Raw genomic sequence first — 17,632 nt, 5'->3', positions numbered from 1 at the left:
TTTTGTTATAGGAGCATTTAAAATTCCTGCATGCACTAAGGTGAGAACCTAAACACATCATCCATGAATATGAACTATACATTGATGCATGCTGGCATAACATGGCCCATTGTCACAGCCATTTTTCAAGTGCAGAAAACAGTCTTGCTCCTATATTTTAGTTATATAACTACTGACGCATGGGTCACTCAGGAGGAAATTCAAGAGACTTGAACATGTAAAGGTAAACAAAGGTCCAGGACCGGATGGCAGGACTGGCAAATGCTAATGTGGTTCCATTATTCAAAAAAAGATCCCTGAAAATTATAGGCCTTTTAGTCTGACATCAGTTGTAGGAAAGCTTTTGGAAGGGGTAATAAGGGGTAGGGTACTTGAATAAATTGCTAATCACAATACTATTAGTTTGTGCCAGCATGGTTTAATGTGTAACAGATCTTGCCAGACATAATTTAATTGCCTTTTATGATGAGGTGAGCAGGAACCTCGATGCTGGAATTGTAGTGGATGTCATCTACTTAGACTTTGCTACAGCGTTTGATACAGTACCTCACAGAAAGTTAATGATAATGATAAAGTTAATGACAAGGCTATTGTGATACTAAAATCTACAATTAGTATTGATGTTGTTATATATAGTTATGTATTTGAATGTATATATATTTATATATATATATATATATAGGTCAGTATAGGTTTGTGTGCCGGATTCACTTGGAACGGTTGAACTTCATGGTCTTTTTCAACCCATTGTAACTATGAATGTAGTTCTGATTAGTGATGGGCGAAATGTTTCGCCAGGCATGGATTTGCGGGGAATTTCCGCGTTTCGCCATTGGCGGATTGTTTCGTGAAACGGATGAAAAAATTTGCTGCACATCCAAAAATTGGCGCCTGCGTCAAAAGAATAGTTGCGCCCGACAAAATAATAGCCGCGGGCGACAAAAGAATAGCCGTGCGACAAAAGAATAATCTCAGGCCACAAATAATAGCCGTGCAACAAAAGAATAGCCACGCAACAAAAGAATAGCCGTGCAACAAAAGAATAGCCGTGCAACGAAAGAATAGCCGCTGTTTCGCGAATTTTCCGCCATTTCGTGAATCTTTTGAAAGATTCGCCAATTTTTTGGCGAAGCGAAACGGGACAGATTCGCTCATCACTAGTTCTGATTTTTAGCTTTGCCTGACAGCTTGTTAATAAATGTAATTAATCCTAGAGGAGCTTATTTAATGTTACATACCACCAAATAATTAGATCTTTACCTGCTTCTGTCCCCAACATGCTAGGCCAATAAGGGCTCATTAAAACATTCAGTCTTAGGGTCAACAGTGAGATCACATGGAGTGCTAGTGCAATAAAGTTGGCCACATTGGGTGGGGAAGCCATTTACCAGCTGAGCAATGTGTACTTTGACCCATACAGATACCTCAGTACATATAATGTAGTAGTAACATATTTAGTGATTACTTATCTTTACAGAACTAACCCTAGGTGTGAATGGGTGTTGCAGTAGCCTTTTGTGATAAACAAATCAAAGTGCCAAAGTCCACCAGTTAAGGCCTGTGAATATGTCATTTCTACAATGACAATGGTACACTGGGATAAGCAAGCTTTCCCCACCTTCCAGAGCCAGTGTCTTACCAGGGTTGCAACCCAGCCTAGCCAGTAAAACACCTGCCAAGGCCAGGGCCGGTATTACAAATTTATGCCAAAGTAGTTGTTGGTAAATTTGTAACCCCTGATCCACCCCAATCTTACCTGTTTTCTTCCCGGATTCACTGCATAACCCACCCTCCTACCTTCAATGTGTCTTACACATGGCAAATTGGCAACCTTATGTCTTACACAGGTTACCCATTTTTTTGAACTTGTGACAAGAAAAGAAGTTTTCCAACAATACCATATCCTTTGACTTTCTTTGGACATTATACCATGTTCTGATAATGCTGATTAAGCTATGCTTAAACTGGTAATTTTCTGGTGATACAGATATAATCTGCAAGATAGTGGCCTCTGTACTCATTTCCAGTCATGTCACTTTTTTCTGTTATTATTATTTTATAAGGTGTGTTCGGTGTCATAATGCTGCTGGACAGTAATATTGCTATTGGGAGTTTTTCTTTGAACATTATTTGCTAAGACCGCTATATATAGCGCTGTAATATTCTGCAGCCGTGTGCAGATTTTACATTGTTCTTATTAGTCCCCTGCCTAGTGGAGCTTACAATCTAAAGTCTCTATCATATTGATAGACACTAGAGGGTTTAGTTTATCAGGAGTCAAACAACCTGCATGTTTTTCAATCATGAATGTACAGTACAGAAAATTGATTAAGCAATCCATAATGTACATGTACGTGTCTATCTCTGGTGTTGCGTATAGCCTTCACCTATTTATATAAAGCCAAACAAGGAACATACAATAATAAGTGTATTATGGAGAACAAAATGTCTGAGTAATAACTGTAACATACCTTTCTGTACTCATGCTTTTTCTTTCTCCATCTCTAAAAAAAATACAAAGAATTGCAATAAGAAGTGAATACAGAGAAGCAGAGAAAATGCATTTTAAAGATCTGTAAAGAACAATAACTCTATTTTACTTGCAGGTACCATCGATAATACATCTGTGACTTTCAATACCTAGAAAAACTGAATTTAAGTTCCCCATGACAAAATGGTTTCCTTTTGATTTTTTCGGAACATTCCATAAGTCAACCGAATTGGATGTGCTGGAGAAAGAGGAAAAACTGGCATTTCAAAAGTTAAAGGGAAACTATACCCCTGAACACCCTGTACTTAATCCTAACTAAGATATAATTAATCCTTATTGGAGGCAAAAAAATTCTATTGGGTTTATCTAAGGTTCAAATATTTTTTTTTATTAGACAAAGTTTGGATATCCAAAATCCAAGTTCCCTTATCTTGAAAACCCCAGGTTTTGAGCATTCTGGATAACAAGTCCCATACCTGTAGTATGTGCTATTGGATAATCCAAAATAGAAAAACAGCCATTTTAAGTACTAAATGATACCCCCCTGGACTATACTGAACCACTGCATAATTGTTGTGCTTGCTGTAAAACTAAAAAAAAAATCTGTTGGCTAAGTATTCATAATGAAGTTGTAGTTTTCCTTTAAATCTTTTGTATTGTTCCAGTAAAGATGTAACCAGCTTTCTCTTGTAGATAGTGTACTGCCATGATACAACCTACCAAGTTAATAACAGCCTATAATAAAACCTATGGAGTTTGTTGAGAGGTTTGCCTACCTTTGCTACCCAAACTTTAAGCTGGGAATGTCGTTGCGATTACATATATTGGCTTACAATGGATGGAAGAATGTTAATCAATACATACTGTACATCAAGCACTGCCTTCCCAAGTAATAAAACAACAGAAAAGGAACACTATTTCTTACATATAATTCTCAGATAAATTATATAATGCACTCATCTGCATGTGTATTTTCACCCTTCTGCCAGTTCTAACACCTAGGCTATAGTTATTTATCAGTAGATTAGTCATAACTCGTGGGTAGCAAGAGAAATACTGGTGCTTTTACAGCCTCATTATAGTCTTTTCAGAACACAGTAATTATGGACCAGGAAAGCCACAATTAAGTAAAGTCATTAGGGTTGGGGTAAACATTGACATTACACTGGTTAAATAGTAATAGAATTGCCATTTTTGTTTTCCAGTTTTCTGGAAAGGAAATACCAGCCTTCCTGTATTTTTTTAAATTCTTCCCTAGTAATAACATTGGTATCAAGTATAGTTTTTAACCCCACCAGGGTCATAAATGCTGACCAGGTGGAAACCCTCATAGTAACAGGATCATTATGTACTACTGGTCAATTTGCATAGGTGACTTCTATTAGCAGTGCAATGATGGATGCCGGGGTATCAACCCTTTATCTGAGAATTCTTCAGTATATAGTACAGCTTTGTTTGAAGTCTTTACGTGATTTCAGGTCAAATTGGAATTGCATTATTCCTGTGATCAATCCTGACTAGAAAAGAAATGTGTCGAAAGAACTAGTTATTAAATCACACAGATGCAGTGCTAATAGTTTTTACAATTGGTTTCCATCATCATATCGGCTGACAGCTCACCCCAGTGGTTACATAAATCTACAGACAGATCTTTTACTGACCATTCACTTGACTAGTTTATGCAAGCAGGCAGAGCAATTATATATTGTTCTACAACAACAGCCCAGTTTCCAAGTGAATGCCCAATACTTCCTACAGAGCAGCTCAACACTTAAAGGAGAACTAAAAAAGTAGAGTAGAAATGTTGTACTTTATGTTTTGGGTTTCTGTACCGGCCCAAGGCAACCACAGCCCTGTAGAAGGGAAGATATGTGCCCCCAAAGATGCCCCAGCAGCTCCCCATCTTCTTTTCTACTGATTCACTGCATTGTCTGCGCCGCTGTCACTTACCTGAGCTTAGGGATCCACTCACAATATACTGTATACAAAAAATAAATGTCACAATATATGGCAGATTGGTTCAGTATATAAAAAATCCGTTCTCCTGTAAGCATTGTTATGGCTTTCAAAGTTACTGGATGTATTATACAGAAAAAATGTCTAAGTGAGTTATGTGGGATCATTTCTGTCTTTTTTGTGTGTGGAAACAACTATGTGTATTGTGTACATGTGTATATGTGTACTATGGTTGCTTTGCTTCAAAGAGTAGAGGTAGATATATGGGTAGTAAATCCAAACAGGGAAATGATGTACATTAGCAAAATATTCCTCTCCTTGCATTGGACTTGCACTGACATAGGACAAAGACGGATGAATGAAATCCTGTGAATACAGCACCAGCACACTCTTACCTTTCTACATGTGTTGAGCCAAGCCCCAGTGATATGTGCACAAAATTCTGCCAAGAAGTCTCAGAGAAGAGGAGTGAGAGCAGTGCCCTCTGCTGGTAGAGGTCTGTACAAGTTATAATTCCCAGAGCCTTCAACATTTTCTCTGTTACTTTGCCAATGCCAGGTACCTAGAATCCAAACATGCTGCCCTATGTTATTTACGGTTGATTTGTACATTTTGAAAGAGTAAATAGAATTTATAAGCAATTACAGGCTGGCATTTGTACGGTTATGTTTAGCATTCTGTGATCTCGTATCAGTGATTTGCAGACAAAATTTTATTTAGATGCTATCCCTGTGCATATCTATATACACAGCATGCAGCAAATGCAATGTGTTTGGCAAGAGAGAGGAGATAAGAGCCCAAGGTTTCTACAAAATATTTACATAAAGTTTTATTACTTTATCTATTGATGTATCGTTTTGTTGTGATAAAATAATAACCTGAATGCACATTTGATGAAAATTTCCACTAAGTAAAAAAAAAAAAAACCACATCGCTAAAACACCCAAAACCTCCCCTACTAACTCACATTGTAAGTCATTTACATGAAAGTCATTCTACAAGGTCTTTGCCTATGTACACTGGAGTCAAGGTTACACTACAGTTCTTTAAGCAAATCATATTTACTCTCTAATTATACAGATAGACTGAGGGCATACCAACTTCCAATATAAGCGAATTAATACCTTAGTTGCAGTACAAGTATTGACCGGTTATCCAACATGCTCAGGACCTGGGGAATGTTCCAAATAAGGAATCATTACATAATTCTGATCTCCATAAATCCAAAAGGATTGTTTTGCCTCCAATAAGGTTTAAAGGCATGGGCGTCCACAGAAGGGGGCAAGAGGGGGCACTTGCCCCCCTGGAAAAGTAGCAAAAAAAACCTCAGTCGGACTTCTGACTTGCCGGCTGCAGCATCTCCCCTGCACTTCCCACTCGTGACGTCAGAGGCAGCACCACCTACGGCCAGCAGACAGTCCAGCGGCAGCTGTCTGAGGAGGGTCCATAGGCGCTTACATGGCACAGGGTTATGTTGGGTTTGAGTGCAGCTGCTCAACCCTCATAAAATAAAACACTGTCTCCTGTGAATGTTTCCCGCACCGATGTTGTTTCCATACAGGTTGGAACTGGCCAGTGAGTCCAAACACAGGAATGTAATTTTAGAGGCGATCCCGGGATATTATTAGTTATATTATATATGTGCAACACTATATACTGTTCTACTCCAGTTGCCCTCTGTCTACATGTACATGTGCAGCACTATCGCTGCTCCTATCCATTTGCCCCGCTAAGAGAGAGCCTGCCCACCCCAAGCATTCCTACACATACACACTCCCATGCCTCCCCCCCAAATCCCAAACAAATGAAAGGGTGCCCCGCCTCTGGCCGCACAACTGGACGCATCACACCGGCCGCTCCCTGAAGCCCTTTTTGTAGCTCCTGTAGCCGCTCGGTACGACCCTCACACCCACCCCAGTTCCGTAAGCGCAGCTCCACTCGCAGCCCCTCTATCTGTACACATCTGCACCGTCCATGCCCCCTATTACTACAACCTTCACCTCAACTCCTCTCCCCGTTTCTCATGTGGCACTGTGAGGAGGCGGGCTTTTCCCTAGCAGGTACAGGCGCTGGACACGCCCCTAAGTGACTTTAAACTGTCCCCGCCCACATTCTGGTCACGTGACTGTGACATCACGACCTCCTGAAAGCCGCTCCAGTCTGGCACCCAGTGAGAGTTTACATCATGTATATATATATATTTATCTGTTGCAGGATGATGCTAGCTTACTTGCCCCCCATTGGAAAATTTTCTGCGGACGCCCATGTTTAAAGGGGTGGCTTATATGGCTTTCTCTTCAATAAACAAATATTTTTTTAATATTTTTCCCATGCACTGTAATACCATAAAGTGAAATATCATAAAGCCATAATTAAGGGCTTGCTTTAACCACTGAAGCAGTCTACCAAACATAAAATATATAGGGGACATGCACAGGAAGTGCCCGTACTACGTGTGATAAAAGATGCACATAACTGCATCAGTGGTAGAGAAGAAAAGGTAAAAATCACTGAGGGGGTGCCAAAAGAACCCCCAGCAATTGTAATCGCTCCTGTTAAGAAAACTGGATTTATTTAACGTTTAAATTATTATTTAGTATACTTAAAATATAAAGATCCAAATTACGGAAAGATCCCTTACCTATAAAACCCCAGGCCCCAAGAATTATGGATAATGGGTCCAATACCTGTACTGTTTTATTATTACAGAAAAAAAGAAAAAAATTTGAATTATTTCCTTAAAAGGAGTCTGTGGGAGATTTCCTTCCCATAATTCAGAACTTTCTGGCAGGGGCGGGCCAAGCCGACCAGGCACCCTAGGCAACCGGGTCAGCCACCTCGCCCCTGCACCTTCCGCTCCCCCTCGCGTTTCAGCGCGCATGCGCAGTTCCGGGGGAGGGAGGGGGCGGTGGCTACGCGATAGTTCATTGCCCCCACCGCGTATTGACAAGCGGCGGGGGCAATGAAAAAGGAGCTAGGGGTAGGCAGAAGAGGTTCCTGCCTGGCGCCCCCCCGTGTTTGCGCCCTAGGCAGCTGCCTCTTCTGCCTACCCCTAGTTCCGGCCCTGCTTTCTGGATAACAGGTTTCCGGGTAACATATTATATACCTGTGCCCAATTAGCTAGCTAAATGTGTGGGAGGCTTTGCTTTAGTTGTTAAGCACAGGGACCTCAAATATGTGCAAAATTGATAAAATACCAACCTTTCTAATTGGCAAGTCTTTGATGAAGTCCTTGATGGCTTGCTTGTCATTAAAAATCCTGTATTGTCCATTGGGCTTATTCTTATCACTGCAAACTTTTGCCAGCATCATATTTGGAGCAATGCCTTAAAGGAAAGAAAACCAAAAACTGCAAGGAAATAAGTATTTACTAGGTAATGGCACACAGGGTGATCCTGGGAGTTTTTTGCAGCAAAGTGGACATGCAACAAAGTATCAGGAATCACTTGCAGATCCCAGTGACTGTTCCAATGACAATCGACAAGCCTGCAATTATGACACTGTAATCAACAGGGACCAATTCTGGGCTTATACTAAGAAAGACTTATTAGTTTTCCTGGTAAGTATAAATGAGGCCAAACTGCTGCACCCACAGCACTGAATATAGCTGGCAGCATGCAATTAATATATGTGAGAGGAAGATATTGTGATCATGCACAGTGCTCCAGCATACACAGTATCTACATCTGAAGGTGACACTTCACTAAAAATAGCGAAGTTTGAAAAATGCAAGAGGGTATTTTTAAACCATAAACTGATCCCATAAGATTAATTTATTGCAAAATATCGAAATGAAACAATGGCTGGGACCTTGAAAGAAAGATTGTCTCGGAAATGTTCTTGCTGAGTGTAATACAAAAAGGCACTAAAGCATGAACTGAAATTGATGTAAGGCTACTGGCTCTTCATCCTGGTTACTGATAACAAGCATATTAGAAAGAATAAGCAGTCGCAGCACCAGCATTTGACAAGGTTAAACTAAAGAACAGCATTTTGTAGACAATAAGGAATAATGTTTTTTGCCGCTGCTGAGGTCCTGGGGTGTACTGTCGTGCTCAAAATGTCCTTCCTTTTTTGTTAGCTTCCCATTCACAGGAATAGGAAACATTGCACTTATTGACAAGAGAGGCATTTCTTACAAATGCTAAAGTTTTTGAGAGGTGCTCACCTGTTGCCACCAAGTCTTCACCATACATTGCTTTGCATTTATTTAAATGGAAAGCGAAACAAGTGGTGAAAGAAGTTTTGACTTTCACAGTTGTCCCTGACAGACCGATAGCAGTCAAGCCATTACATGTGATTTTAAAAGTGTTTGGTGGCAATTTCTTTCAAGGACAAGTAACACCAAAATGAAGTTCTGGGATTCTGTTAAAAACAACTTCTCAACAGGGATTGATATGGATAACCAAAGATACCATAATAAATAGGCATAACTGGCGGATATATTAGCTGCAAGGATCATAGCCTCTGGAAAGGGACTGTGCCGAGGTCGGCCTAATATCCGCGGGTTTACCCTCCTAGTAGCAGTGGGATAATAGCCTCTGAAGAGAGACTGTGGCAGTGGGATAGCAGGTATAGTAGGGAGAGATGGTGAGTAGAACAGTGAGTGTTAATAGTAACTAAGAAGAGACTGTGGCTGCAGGATAGCAGGTACAGTAGGAAGAGATGGTGCCTATAGTAGCAGTGGGGGGGATAATAGCCTCTAGGAAGGGACTATGGCTGTGGGATAGCAGGTATAGTAGGGAGAGATGGTGCCTATAGTAGCAGTGGGGATAATAGCCTCTGGGAAGAGACTGTGGCTGTGGGATAGCAGGTATAGTAGGGAGAGATGGTGCCTATAGTAGCAGTGGGGATAATAGCCTCTGGGAAGAGACTGTGGCTGTGGGATAGCAGGTATAGTAGGGAGAGATGGTGCCTATAGTAGCAGTGGGAATAATAGCCTCTGGGAAGGGACTGTGGCTGTGGGATAGCAGGTATAGTAGGGAGAGATGGTGCCTATAGTAGCAGTGGGGGGATAATAGCCTCTGGGAAGGGACTGTGGCTGTGGGATAGCAGGTATAGTAGGGAGAGATGGTGCCTATAGTAGCAGTGGGATAATAGCCTCTGGGAAGGGACTGTGTCTGTGGGATAGCAGGTATAGTAGGGAGAGATGGTGCCTATAGTAGCAGTGGGGGGATAATAGCCTCTGGGAAGGGACTGTGGCTGTGGGATAGCAGGTATAGTAGGGAGAGATTGTGCCTATAGTAGCAGTGGGATAATAGCCTCTGGGAAGGGACTGTGGCTGTGGGATAGCAGGTATAGTAGGGAGAGATAGTGCCTATAGTAGCAGTGGGATAATAGCCTCTGGGAAGGGACTGTGGCTGTCGGATAGCAGGTATAGTAGGGAGAGATGGTGCCTATAGTAGCAGTGGGATATTAGCCTCTGGGAAGGGACTGTGGCTGTGGGAAAGCAGGTATAGTAGGGAGAGATTGTGCCTATAGTAGCAGTGGGATAATAGCCTCTGGGAAGGGACTGGGGCTGTGGGATAGCAGGTATAGTAGGGAGAGATGGTGCCTATAGTAGCAGTGGGATAATAGCCTCTGGGAAGGGACTGTGGCTGTGGGATAGCTGGTATAGTAGGGAGATATGGTAAGTGGAACAGTGAGTGTTAATAGTAACTAAGAAGGGACTGTGGCTGTGAGAAAGAAGAAAGTACATTGTAGGGCAAGATGGCAGAAGTCAAGGGCCAAAGAACATGGAAGGGGAAAGTGCAATAGGTAATTGAATAAATGAACAGTTTAAGCTAGGGATATCTTTATTTTAAAACAGATCAGTGTTAAGTGAGTGGAAACTATGTAATGTTTAATAATATTACACAGTGTAGAAAAAGTTGATAATTTTTGAGAATGTTACAGCTGATAACTAATGCTTAATTACTTGCTTTGCATTTGTACTTCCTGTTTTTCATGTGACTTAAATCAGCTTCTATCAACTGACTTTAAGTCATGTTTAGTCATGCTTTATTGCATAAATGGACACAAAGGCCAAAAGTAATATGGAAGAATGCAGCATAATTACCGGAAGTGGGAAACAGCAGGTGACCCAAAGAAGAAATAGAATTTTGCAAACCGTTATAATGTTTCTTTCATGACCATCACATACCTAAAGGCTTCTATAAATCAATAATATGGCATTTAACTTTATTATAAAAGTGCAACAAAAAAAAAAAAAAACTAATTTCAAGACAAAACTGCATCCCTGGTTTAAAGCAGCATAGTTCCCAATTTAATCCAGTAATGAATAATGCACCCACAGTCTGCTGCACCCTATACCATCTGCCTTTTCACCTGCACACTATAGAGAAGCTCCCCATTGCCCTGGTGAAAGGACACTTCGCTTTTCTTGGTATCAGTAGTTGCCTTCCTTCTGTGTCTTATTAAAATGCACCACTTAATCTATGTTACTGTTAATAATGCGTATAGCTGTATTTAATTTAGTGCAATGTTTGTTCCCCTGTTGCACTCCTGCAATTCTGTAAAAATGTACAGAGCTGCATAGGCAGTTGCACTAAAGAACTAAGACATGCATACCTTTGACATGAATAAAAAGCATTAAACTGCGACAATGTACAGTATGAGTGGCCTAGGTTATAGGACAAATAAGTTCAAAACAAACTTTTCACTGTTATGTTTGCAGGGGTTGCTAGCAACCCAAAGCTATTTTCTATTAGTGGCCATCTACCTACTGTATCCTCTACTGCAGTGCTGTCCAACTTCTGTTGTACCGAGGGCCGGAATTTTACCGACCTACGTGGTGGAGGGCCGATAATGGAAGCCAGTTTTGACCACTCCCCTTTTTGAAACCGCACCCACTTGAAACCACACCCATGTTATCACATGACCATACCCATATTAATGGTTGTAGTACAGCAAAAACCTCCCATACTCTGCCTGCCCTACCCTGCCTGTGTGTGTGCCATACTCTGCCTGCCCTACCCTGCCTTTGTGTGTGCCATACTCTGCCTTCCCTACCCTGCCTGTGTGTGCCATACTCTGCCTGCCCTACCCTGCCTGCATGCCATACTTTCACTGTGTGTGCCATTCTTGGCTGGTTTGTGCCATACTTGGCCTGTGTGTGCCATACTCTGCCTGCCCTACCCTGCCTGTGTGTGCCATACTCTGCCTTCCCTACCCTGCCTGTGTGTCCATACTCTGCTTGCCCTATGCTGCCTGTGTGTATGGCACACACAGGCAGCCTATAGTGACACAATGCTGGCACTGCTCCTACAGTCTGCACAATAACTATATATTAAAAAACTTTTTAATTGCAGTACCACCTCAGTATATGTTCTTTTTGTAGTATGCAGGGATTATTTGTGGGTTTCTACTGCTCCTGAGGTGTGAACAGGGGAACAATGGGGGTGATTACAGCCTGAGCCTGAGGTGTGAACACTGCAGGGGGTGAACAATGCAGAGATTAAAAGGTGTGAACAACACAGGGGATTACATATTTAAACAATACAGCCTGATTACAGCCTGAATCTGAGGTGAGAACCATGCAGGGGGGCAGTTAATCACAGTACTGATACCATTTAAAGTTTACACAAGAGTAAGCCATCAAAGCAGCCAGATAGGTGGGGGGCCACACAGAGAGGCCCGCGGGCCGCCAGTTGGACAGCACTGCTCTACTGTATACTGTATCTTAACACCAGCCTTTCAAATCTTTCCACTGTCTTATTGTTTTCAGGTCATGCTCTTGCTGCCAGATGAATGCAAACATAATTAGACAATTGTTCTCCTGATACAATGAAAAATAAATACAGATACAGTTCAACAGTTTCCCTTTAACAACATTTAGCCTATTTTGGTTTTAGGTAACATATATGTTTAATGCATAATATTTTAATAAAGCACTGCACTCATATTTTAATAATTAAATGTTAAAGGAGAAGGAAAGGCTAGTAAAGAGTTAATCTCAAGCTGCAGGCATACCTTCAGTTCTCTTAATAGTGCCCTTAAGTCTCCCCATATTTCTTCTGTTCAGATGATCAGAGGCCTCATAGATAAAGGAAAAAAAATGCTGAGCTCTGTAAAGAAAGCTCCCATAATGCCTCACTCCTGCACCAAGACCCAGACCAGTGTACATGGGCAGTTAGTAAGACTATGAGAAAGCTTCCTGCTGATTGGCTCAGATCACAAATTCCTAAGGGGGGGAGTGAGTTCTTAGGATTCTTGAAGGAGGGGGGAGCAGAAGAGGGGAGAGAGAAGAGAGATGTGTGTCTCTGGCACAGGAAAACAAACAGACAACAAACCCTGTTTCTTTTGAAAGAGAACGCAGCGTAGCGTTTCTGTGAGTGCTTATGGCTGTATTTACTGTACTTTCTGATAAAGCTTACTTAGTTTTTACCTTTCCTTCTCCTTTAAATACTACCCTGTTCTATTTCTTTACATGGCCGTCAGACTATTCCAGTCAAGTCTGTGACTTCACAGGCTCAAATTAATACTAGCATATAACCTACTTGCAGTGCAAAAAAATTAACTATTATACAAGCAAAACATTTCCAATATAAGGTGCTATTCAGTCTGCTAAACTACAGAATTACATAAGAATGCTCTTTTATGTGTACTCTACACGTCTTTTCTTTCTACTTCAAAAGGTTTATATGATTAGATTTGTTTTCATCCCTTTTCAGCCAGTCTTTTCTTGAATCTTCGACCATATTTCTAACCATAATTTCTGCTTTGTACTAACTACAAACACATAGCCGAGATCTTGATCTCTGTGTTTAGACATATGCCTTACTATAATTCCTCTTATCTTTTAAGGACAAAAGAGTCACAACAATCCCAAAATAAAAGAAAATACAGGAATATCTTGCCTATCCAGTTTGATGTAAAGTTACTTTATAGCTCAAAGATTTTGGATACATTCCTGTGTACTACCTGGATGAGTCACCTCTATTCAGCTGGAAACCCCTAATAGTTTTTTGCTTCTGCTCAGCTAACTTAGTGGAAGAAACCCTGTGTGTGTGTGTGTGTGTGTGTGTGTGTGTGTGGTGTGTGTGTGTGTGTATAGTAGAACAGAGTGACCGCACTCACGGGAATTTTTCATAATCAAAAAAATAGAGATAACAAAAATCGAGTTACGTTGAGGTGAGGTTTTATTGATCCTACGTTTTGGATATATATAAATGATATAAGGCAACAGGCACTCACGTTAAAAAAGATATAGCATGCCTGGGTGCAGTGTCAGACAAATATCCACATGCAAATATATGAGCCGCACTCACAGGACTTAGTATGAAACAAAAAAAGAAAATGTATTAAAGCATATAGCTTTAATAGCTATATGCTTTAATAAATTTTCTTTTTTTGTGTCATACTAAGTCCTGTGAGTGCGGCTCATATATTTGCATGTGTATATATATATATATATATATATATATATATATATATATATATATATATATATATATAAATAGTCAGGTAAGTAAGTAAACCCAAAAGCCCTTTAATCCCTCTATGTCTCCTCTAACCCCTCTTCTTGAGGCAGATACCTCCTTTTTGTTCTAAAATAGTTACTTGAACCAATGCCTAGTTTTATGGTCTTTCTGCTGAATGGTTCTGTATATGCGATGTGGATACATGTACACATACATACCCGCACTTGCAGTCAATGTTGTTTTCTGTTCAATGCGAAACCTCATTTCCTTTACTGCTTCCTCAACTGATGTTCCAAACACGACCACATTCTCTAGAGATGGTTTTCTGTTCTCTTCAGTTGTGCCTAGCCCTGGTTGGCTGAAATTTTGGTCTGCTACAAAGGAAGGGCTGTCTTCAAAAAGTACTGGTGATGTACACTCTACTTGTTCTTGTTTACCTACAAGATTTTTTGCACCAACATATTATTACAAAAAAGGTCTTTAAGATTACAATAATAAAGAGATGTCCTAAAACCAGAATCACTTCTTCTCTTGTGTTTTATAAACATTGATAATTCTAACTAAAGAAATCAAGTCTAAAGACTCTTATTCAACCATAACCTAATTATGACAATGTAATTTCTGAAATTCTCATTTTGGCTGTTTATACTGCTATGCCACACAACTCACATTTAAATATAACCAGCCAAACTGGCTAAATGTTTCAACTTTAAGAATATGCGAATATGATATAATATAAAAGGTAAACACACTGCAGGTAGTAGTCAGAATTATAATGATAGTGGAAGGTGGATAGGATGTTAAGCAACACTGTTTGGGCACCTAAAAAATGTAATTGGGGTTGGTCCTCCACTTGAGGGTAATAAGAAATAGGCAATTTTGACTGCGTAGTCATCAAGCAGAAAAGATTGGTGCTAAAAAATTTCACGATAATCTATGGGAAATTCAGTGCCTGAAGCATATCTAGCAGTAACAGGTTGGCATCAGCTTACAAATGAGTGTTACAAGTAGTCTCTTGCTGCTATAGATACAGTATAGGACCTGTTATCCAGAATTCTCGGGTCTTTCCGTAATTTGGATCTCCATACCAAGTCTACTAAAAAATCAATAAAACAGTCATTAAAACCAATAGGAGTGTTCTGCCCCCAATAAGGATTATTTATATCTTAGTTGGGATCAATTACAAGGTAGTGTTTTATTATTACAGAGAAAAAGGAAATCAGTTTTAAAATTCGGAATTATTTGATTAAAATGGAGTATATCGGAGACGGGCTTTCCGTAATTCGGAGCTTTCTGGATAATGGTCTTCCGGATAAGGGATCCCATACCTGTACTTTATTGCATTTCTCATAGATTACTATGACAGGTGGAGAGGGGAGGTTTGACAGCTTAGGTATGCATATCGGACAAAAGATCTGCTCATTTGATGACTTTGCCAAAGAAGCAGGTCTTATAGCGTATGGCCAACTTAAGCAATATGTGCAATTAGCTCAGAACCTAAGTCAGAATCTAACCTGGTGGTGTCTATAGCAGAAAAATGCTCATAAGATACATCTAGCTGCCATCTGACTGCTAGGCCACTGCCAAAGCAAGCTCATCTCTTCCCTAGCAAAATACAGATTAAAGGGATATAAATATATACTCTGTACTGAGGCTAAAACTTTAATAAAATATAAAAAAGTGTACATTTAAAAACAGACTGAATCCCATGATATTATTTCATAGAAGTGTTTTTCTGTGGAACATTTCTAAAGATGTTCAAGAACTTTTTTGGGACTCCATAGAGCGTTATCAGACAGTTGTGTGTCCTGAACATCCAAGAATCTATTTTCCTGTTCTAGGAGGATCAGCATAAATCCTTTATTCTGTTTTTTTTACCTGGTAGAGGTTTGTTTCCCCCTGAGTTGTTAGTTCTGATCATAAATGTCCTCTTGTCCTCTGGCCAAGCCAGGCGCTCACTCAGATGATCTGTGATGTCCAGGTAAGCTTCATCAAGACTCATAGGTAAAAAATTTGGGTCATACTGGGCTAGAATTTCACGCACCTAAAAATAATAAACTACATTTAGGATGGTCCCCTAACAGAGTGTTGCTTCTGAGCAGATTTTCATGACAGTGCTTAGTTTATTTTTTACAATGAGTTGCTTATCACAAAATGTCAAGTTATTCTGTGAAATACCCTCACAAATTACATTACTCTTTCTGGGCAGAACACCAGTTTTATAGATATTTCTGGGCTTGCAGCTTTCAGAGTAATGCAAAAAGTAAATATAAGGGTAACTGACAGGCTGATGAGTTGTAATGTTATATGGCTTTAGTAAAGTGTCTTTGCTGACCCAGTGTTTTTGTGTGGTTTGGACTGTATATTAACCCTTTTTCTGCCAGCAAATTTTCCTTAGGTAAACTCCCGTACTGGGACTAAAGTCTACTCCTGGGACTAAAGTCTACTAGTGACTAATTAGTGACATTAGGCACAAAATAGCTCAATTAAAAAAAAGGGAGAAAGCATTAAAGAATTCTCTCTAATGAGGAAGCTGGGTTGGGCTTTTGATAATTTATTGGATGGCTTTAAAATGGGTTATAGGTCTATCTACCACACAGGGTAAACATAATAAAGATTATTAACTAAAATAAATACCAGGGTCTGTAGATTTTTTTTAACCTCCTCTCAGGCTAAATCAGGAAATGTCTTTAGGGGGCAGAGCAGCTTGTTCAGTGCAGCTATTTAGGGGTTTTAAATAAAACCTTGAGTATTAAAAGAAACGGTTATTCTAAGCTACATTACAATATACATAATATACTTCATATATATAATTAAATTAGCAAAAATGATGCACATTATATACTGTTTGCAATAGCTACTGGAAACAATACTGGCATGTACTTTTTCACACTGCTGCTTTTGGTTCTAGAAACAATACAGCAAAAGCCAGCTCTCCTCCAGGCAAATACCTGTAAATCCCTACAGTGCTTGCATGCTGCTTCACATGTCTGTTAATCAGCTAGCCTCTGCTACATTGTTTCAATGTTCAAAACCAGCAGTGCACAAAACAAAAAGCAACACAGAGGTACTTCTTTCAATAGCAGTTATATCAAGGTTGCTTTAGATGCTGTACTGCCATAACTCTTCCTCCAGTAGGTTGATTGTGAGTTTAAAGATTACTCAACTTCTTACTGCTCAGGTAAAGATAATTCAAATTCTATTTATTTACATTTTAATTTAATACTTATTAGGCACAGTGGTGCAGTAGGGAAGCTCATAACTGCAGGTGGCTTCTTATAAAATCAGAGTTTGTATTAAACCTCTGCTGCGGTAGGAACTGATGAAAATCTTTTTCAGACTAAAAAAAAAGAATAATATAATTTGCTTATTTGCCAAAGCAAGACTAGTGTCACATAATAACTAGTAATAACTGGCACTCAATTAGGAGGCTAGAACCAAAGCTACCATAGTGGCATTTAACTACCACAAAAGCAACCCTTTCCTCTACTGACCTTACATTTCCATTCCAAACTGCATTCTATTCTTCATTTCTGTAATTATTATACACAGAATCTAGCTATCTGTCCATCCATCCACTGCAATAATCTTAATGTGGGCACTTTTTTTTCTTCTTACTTTGTATTTGATAACAAAGCCTTCACTCTCAGATATTGCTTTGATCATTCTGTCCTTATCATATCCCTGCCATAATAACTGCCTCAAACTGCTCTCTTGAAAGCTCCATAATGTTCTCCTCCCCTGAAAAGAACAAGCAATTTAA

General features: G+C 39.9%; 1 protein-coding gene across 1 annotated transcript in view; it reads right to left on the bottom strand.

The window, feature by feature from the left end:
• Window positions 1–17,632, bottom strand: part of polk (polymerase (DNA directed) kappa) — a 59,100-nt gene that overhangs the window by 16,740 nt on the left and 24,728 nt on the right. The window contains exons 6-10 of the mRNA XM_012967421.3: window positions 15,748–15,913; window positions 14,088–14,306; window positions 7,649–7,773; window positions 4,843–5,009; window positions 2,472–2,504 (exon numbers count right to left, since the gene is read on the bottom strand). Of these exons, the coding sequence (XP_012822875.2) occupies window positions 2,472–2,504; window positions 4,843–5,009; window positions 7,649–7,773; window positions 14,088–14,306; window positions 15,748–15,913 (710 nt within the window). The remainder of the gene's footprint in view (window positions 1–2,471; window positions 2,505–4,842; window positions 5,010–7,648; window positions 7,774–14,087; window positions 14,307–15,747; window positions 15,914–17,632) is intronic.

This window comes from Xenopus tropicalis, chromosome 1 (genome assembly GCF_000004195.4).
Source record: "Xenopus tropicalis strain Nigerian chromosome 1, UCB_Xtro_10.0, whole genome shotgun sequence".
In the NCBI taxonomy this organism is placed as follows: domain Eukaryota; kingdom Metazoa; phylum Chordata; class Amphibia; order Anura; family Pipidae; genus Xenopus; species Xenopus tropicalis.
This window is presented reverse-complemented; position numbering and strand designations above follow the sequence as displayed.